The sequence below is a fragment of the Nomascus leucogenys genome, unplaced genomic scaffold, assembly GCF_006542625.1.
Source record: "Nomascus leucogenys isolate Asia unplaced genomic scaffold, Asia_NLE_v1 000527F_266339_qpdss144743sc, whole genome shotgun sequence".
NCBI lineage: Eukaryota > Metazoa > Chordata > Mammalia > Primates > Hylobatidae > Nomascus > Nomascus leucogenys.
Genome location: NW_022096590.1, coordinates 115,443 through 120,800, shown reverse-complemented (window position 1 = coordinate 120,800; position 5,358 = coordinate 115,443). Strand labels below are relative to the sequence as shown.

The 5,358-nt window shown below is 49.0% G+C and overlaps 1 protein-coding gene and 1 pseudogene across 1 annotated transcript; both read left to right on the top strand.

Annotated features, from left to right (window-relative positions):
- Window positions 1–412: 412 nt before the first annotated feature.
- On the top strand, window positions 413–2,071 carry LOC100580035 (protein FRG2-like-2). Its single transcript, XM_003281395.2, has 4 exons — window positions 413–590; window positions 849–926; window positions 1,156–1,233; window positions 1,557–2,071. The coding sequence occupies exons 1-4, from the start codon at window positions 413–415 to the stop codon at window positions 2,069–2,071; spliced, it is 849 nt and encodes a 282-aa protein (XP_003281443.2).
- A 1,835-nt stretch (window positions 2,072–3,906) lies between these two features.
- LOC100594111 lies at window positions 3,907–5,032 on the top strand (annotated as a pseudogene).
- The last annotated feature ends 326 nt before the right edge of the window (window positions 5,033–5,358 follow it).

Genomic DNA, 5,358 nt, shown 5'->3' with positions numbered 1-5,358 from the left:
ATGTATAATAAATTCTCTTTCTGTGCAAAATATATAACATATGTCAATATAGGCATGTTTAATGTGCATCTTGAAAGGTGAACAGATCATAAATACTTCCAGGTAGGAATGGGACAGAAATCGGAAGAAATGATTCCCTGATCTTCCGATCCCTGTGCTTCCGGTTCTTTGTTTCTTGACACTATGACAGGGTCCTGAAAATGTCTCCCTTAACTGTGTCTAGGTCCGCAGTAGAACTACAGCAAGAAAATTCTGATTGAGGCTCTAAGAAGCGGCAGGAATGAGAAAACTGTTCAGCCAATAAGAGTAAGCCACGCCCAGCCGAGGGATGTATAAAAGGCAGGTCTATCAGAATAACCCACACTCTGCCTTTGGACGTGTGAGAGAGTGCACCTTTCACTTGAGCTTCAACATGGGAAAGGGAAATGAAGACCGCGATCTCCACTGCTCCTCCATCCGATGCTCCACTGACCAGCCCCCTTTCCAACAGATCTCCTTTACAGAAAAGGGCTCAGATGAGAAGAAACCATTCAAAGGAAAAGGCAAGACCGCCTTCTCCCATTCCAGTGAGAAGCACATACAAAGGCAAGGTAAGGCTTGGGCTGCTCCTATGGGGGCTGGAAGGAGGGTTGGAATCAGGCATACTGAGCTATGTGTCTTTGGTAGGGTTTTATTTTGAGATTGGGGATGGGAAATGGCTTAGTGCCCTCAGGGGACTTTGAGAAATGTATTCACTCATGACACTGGCTGAAGAGCTTCCATGAAAGACTGATTCACAAAAATGCATCAGAGATAGACTATGGGACTCTGCCTAGGGAGAGGTGAGTCATCTTAACTTTCTTTTGCAGCAGGATTGGAGCCCAAGCCAAACAAGGAGAATTCTGAGGAAACCAAGCTCAAGGACAGGAACAGCATTGCTGGATCAGGTAAGATTTGACTCTTTCAAGGTGAGAAGGGACAGGGCAGCAACACAGCCTCCCCTGGCAAGGAAACTGGGAGTTCCTTGGCAGCCAGGGCTGTACAGATCCTGGACATTGGAGAACAGAAGAGAGATGGGGTTTGGTGGTAACCTCAGCTCCTGTGTGTTGAGGATGGACTAGGAATTTCAGGGTGTTCAGCTGGAGGCACTTTCTCAAACTCTCATTGTGTTCACAGAACCACAGTCCAGCTCATATCGGGAAAACTGCAGAAAAAGAAAAATCAGTTCCAAAAACAGCTGCCAAGACAGAGCAGGTAGAGTCTTGGTGTTTTTTGTTGTTGTTGTTGGTGGTGTTTTTTTTGTTTTTGGTTTGCCCCAGAAGGCAAATAATCAGGAAACTTTTAAATGAGGCTTGAGCGGAAAGGGAGTTACTTATTGACGAGTAAGTTTTTGAGATCTTAGCACTCTGAGAATATCTGGGGACTCACAAGAGGTTCAGCCTCACTTCATTCCAGTGCTGAGATGGTCAGGAAGGAATGGGAGAGACAAGTGGGGTTCACCTGGGTGCACAGGGGGTTCTGGAAATGAGGGTCTGTGGGGATTGCTCTGGTGAGTCTCTCACATGCTTTCTTTGCAGGGAACCATCCAGAAGAGGAGTGCAGCTTGATGTTGAAAAAGAAATCAAGATCCTCCACTGCTGTGCACAACAGTGAAATCCAGGAGACCTGTGATGCCCACCATAGGGGACGTTCCAGGGCTCGCACTGGGCACAGCAAGCGGCAAAGGTCTCGGTCCCTAGGAGACCAAACACCGTCACTTCGAAAAAGCTTGGTGACCTCGGTGCGAGCTATGTCAGAGGCTGTTTATCAAGACCTAGCCCAGGTGTGGGCACAGCAGATCCATTCTCCACTGACCTGTGAGCAGCTGACACTGCTCAGTCAGCTCCGGGGGCTCCTGTGTGCCCAGGTTCAGACCTTGTATTCCATGGCCACCCAGGCAGCTTATGTCTTCCCTGCAGAGGGCTGGCTTGTCCCAGCCACACTGCCTGGTCCTGGGTATTCAGCCCTGGAGAGAGAAGCCCAGCCCTTCCCTGGGCAGGAGATAACTGAGCCTGTCAGTGGATCAGATGAGGCTAAGCTGGGAGCACCCTGACTCTATTCAGCAGAAATGCAGCTCTGGGAATGAGAACAAGGACCTGCTTCTTCTCAAATTCTCCCAGATGACCAGCAGTGACAATTTTAGACACACTGTGTTAATAAATGACAGAACTTGACGAAGTCATAGGAAAGAAACTTGAGTGGTATACTCAGAATGGTGAGCCCTGCATTTTGCAGACCGCTAAGGCTATAGACAAATTTTATATTTCATGTTAGACATTTGATGCCTTTTGGATGTCTGATGACAGTCGTGCATTTCTATATAATCAGAAAAATATTAGAATGTAATCGTGAATTTGCGTATTTTAGATTGTAGAAAAGTGAATATAAAATTATATGCTCCTTTTTTTTTTTGAGACAGTCTTACTATGTTACCCAGGCTGGAGTGCAGTGGCAAAATCTTAGCTCACTGCAGCCTCTGCTTCCTGGGTTCAAACAATTCTCATGCCTCAGCCTCCCAAGTAGCTGAGACTACAAGAATGTACTGCCATGCCTGGCTAATTTTTTTTTTCTTGTATTGTTAGTAGAGACAGTGTTTTGTTACTTTGGCCAGGTTGGCCTCAAACTCAGGTGATCCACCAGCCTCTGCCTCCCAACGTGCTGGGATTACAGGCATGAGCCCCCTTACCAAGAAATTGCCTTTCTTTTAATCCGGAAAATGTTGTAGGCTCTCACTCTTCCAGCCTGAACCCATGGAGTACTAGTATCCACCAACCATTAATAGCACTCCCTGTGAAAAAATGTCTATACATTTTTACAGTTTGATATAATTATAGTAAAATTACTATGCAAGCTGTTTACTTTTAATATTTCTACATAAAATTTAAGTCAAGATATATTAAATGGTAAATGATTGTACTTATTTATTGAACTGCCTTATGTTTTATTTCATTTTAAAATCCTAAATTTATATTTTATTGTATTTTATACATTTCAATTGATTGTACTATATTGCAGGATATGGAGATTTCATTGCATATTACAATACAGTGTATTTTGTTATATTTGACATATATTCTACTTGTATTTTGTACTGAGATCATACAATCTTTCATTATCTAAGTGTATTAATTACTTGTTTGGTTGCTTTATAATTTTCATTTTCTGTAATGAAATAAACATTAATGTTGTTTGGAATTTTAAATTTCTTTCATATGGAATTTGTATTTAATAAAGATGTGAAAAGAGAATGTCTTATCTTCACTTCTGTGTCATCCTATCCCTGACCTCCCCACAGCCCACAGCTCTTGTCATAGTACAGGAATAGTGTTCTATCACTACAGGAAATGGGGCCAATTCAATGGTAATAGACAGATATAAATTGGAGATATAGAGATTTTATTCTCGACCACTGCAATAGAAAAGAATCACAGTAATGTGAGTCACACAGTTTTTGGGTTGACACTGCTTATGAGTTATGCTTACACTATGCTGTAGAATAACTCTGAAATAAATTATGTCTATTAAACAAATGCACATACATAAATAACGTGTCTAAATAACAATGTACATATCTTAATGAAAATGATTTTTTTTTCCTAAAAAAGTTAACGCATAGATACACACAATGGGGTCATACAATGTTGAAAAATAGAGATGGGGAGAGGAACAGAGACAGAGAGAAAGGGAGGAATGGAGCGAGAAAAGGACAGATGGACAGAGGGACATTGGAAAGGAGAAAGTGGGGAGAGGGGAAGGAAGGGAGGTAGGGAGGGAGGAGGGAGGAAGGGAAGGACAGAGGGAGAAAGGGATCAAGAGACAGAGAGAGGAAGGCAGAGAGAAAAGCGGTCTTCTGCCTCCGGGACCAGCAGGACCTCGCACTCGGGGAAAATGTTGGGTGCCCAGTGCAGGCTGAGTGCTCGGCTGACAGCCGCGTCGGCCTGCAGGGTGCTCACCAGCCCTTCAGATCGCCAGCCTGGGTCACCTCATCCCGGAGCGATTCAGACGAATTCCGCCTCCCAAGGAATGATCGAATTGCCCAGAGAGCAATGAGAGCAGACTCGGGTGATTGTCCGTTTTTCATCCACATGGTTCACAGATGACATAGCCCCACGCTGAGTTGGCTAACAGGGAAGGACTGGCCAGACAGACGGGCCTCCCAGAGTCCAGGATTCACATCTGGTTTCAGAATCGAAGGGCCAGGAACCCGGGACAGGGTGGCGGGGCGCCCGCGCACACAGGCGGTCTGTGCAACGCGGCCCCCGGCGGGTATCACCCTGCTCCCTGGTCGGTCGCCTTGGCCCACACCGGGGCGTGGGGAACGGGGCTCCCCGCACCCCACATGCCCTGCGCGCCTAGGGCTCTCCTACAGGGGGCTTTCGTGAGCCAGGGAGCAAGGGCCGTGCCCCTGCTCCAGCCCAGCCAGGCTGTGCCGGCAGAAGGGATCTCCCAACCTGCCCCGGCAGGCGGGGATTTTGCCTACGCCGCCCTGGCTCCTCCGGAAGGGGTGCTCTCCCACCCTCAGACTCCTCGGTGGCCTCCGCACCCGAGCCAATGCCGGGAGGACCGGGACCCGCAGCAAGACGGCCTGCCGGGCCCTTGCGCGGTGGGACAGCCGGGGCCCGCTCAAGCTGGGCCACAGGGCCAAGGTGTGCTTGCGCCAGACACGTCCCAGGGCAGTCCGTGGTGGGGCTGCAGCCACAGGTCGCCGGGGCGGTGTGGGAATCCGAAGACGGGGCACCTCCACCTCCGAAGCTCGCGACCCTGGAGGCCTCCACGTCAAGCACAGATGCAAGCCATCCAGGCGCCCTCCCAAGCGCTCCAGGAACTGGGGCGCTCATCTGCACTCACCTCCAGGCTGTTAGATGAGTTCCTGGCGACCCCAGAGTTTCAGCAAAAGTCTCAACCTTTCCTAGATCCGACGACACTGGAGGAGCTGAAGGACGTGGAAGAGGCCGCTCCGCTGGAACCACTCATCAGCCAGGAAGAACACCGGGCTCTGCTGGAGGAGCTTTAGGACGCGGGGTTGGGGCGGGTTGGGGGCAGGGCGGCGTCCTCTCTTTCGCGGTGAACCTCTGAGTCTGTATGGAGAGACGTGTCTTCTCTTCCAGCTGACCTGTCTAGGATCCCTGAGTTCCAGGTCCGGCGAGAGACTCCACACAGAGGAAGGCTGTCATTCTTTCCTGAGCATCCCGGGATCCCAGAGCCTGCCCAGGTACCGGGAGGTGGACTGTCTACTGCTCATGCGCGGGTTTGCAGGTAGCAGCCTAGGTTTTCTAACCAGCCCAGGCGGAGCTCTCATCCCTTCTTCCCCCGCGTTCTTCAGTCGGGTTGGTGGAGACC

Excerpts from the sequence above, each read along its gene's own strand:
- LOC100580035 (XM_003281395.2), top strand. The coding sequence starts at position 413 with ATGGGAAAGGGAAATGAAGACCGCGATCTCCACTGCTCCTCCATCCGA. Across the intron at positions 927-1,155 it reads GAACAGCATTGCTGGATCAG|AACCACAGTCCAGCTCATAT; the intron begins GTAAGATTTGAC and ends TTGTGTTCACAG. Across the intron at positions 1,234-1,556 it reads CAGCTGCCAAGACAGAGCAG|GGAACCATCCAGAAGAGGAG; the intron begins GTAGAGTCTTGG and ends CTTTCTTTGCAG.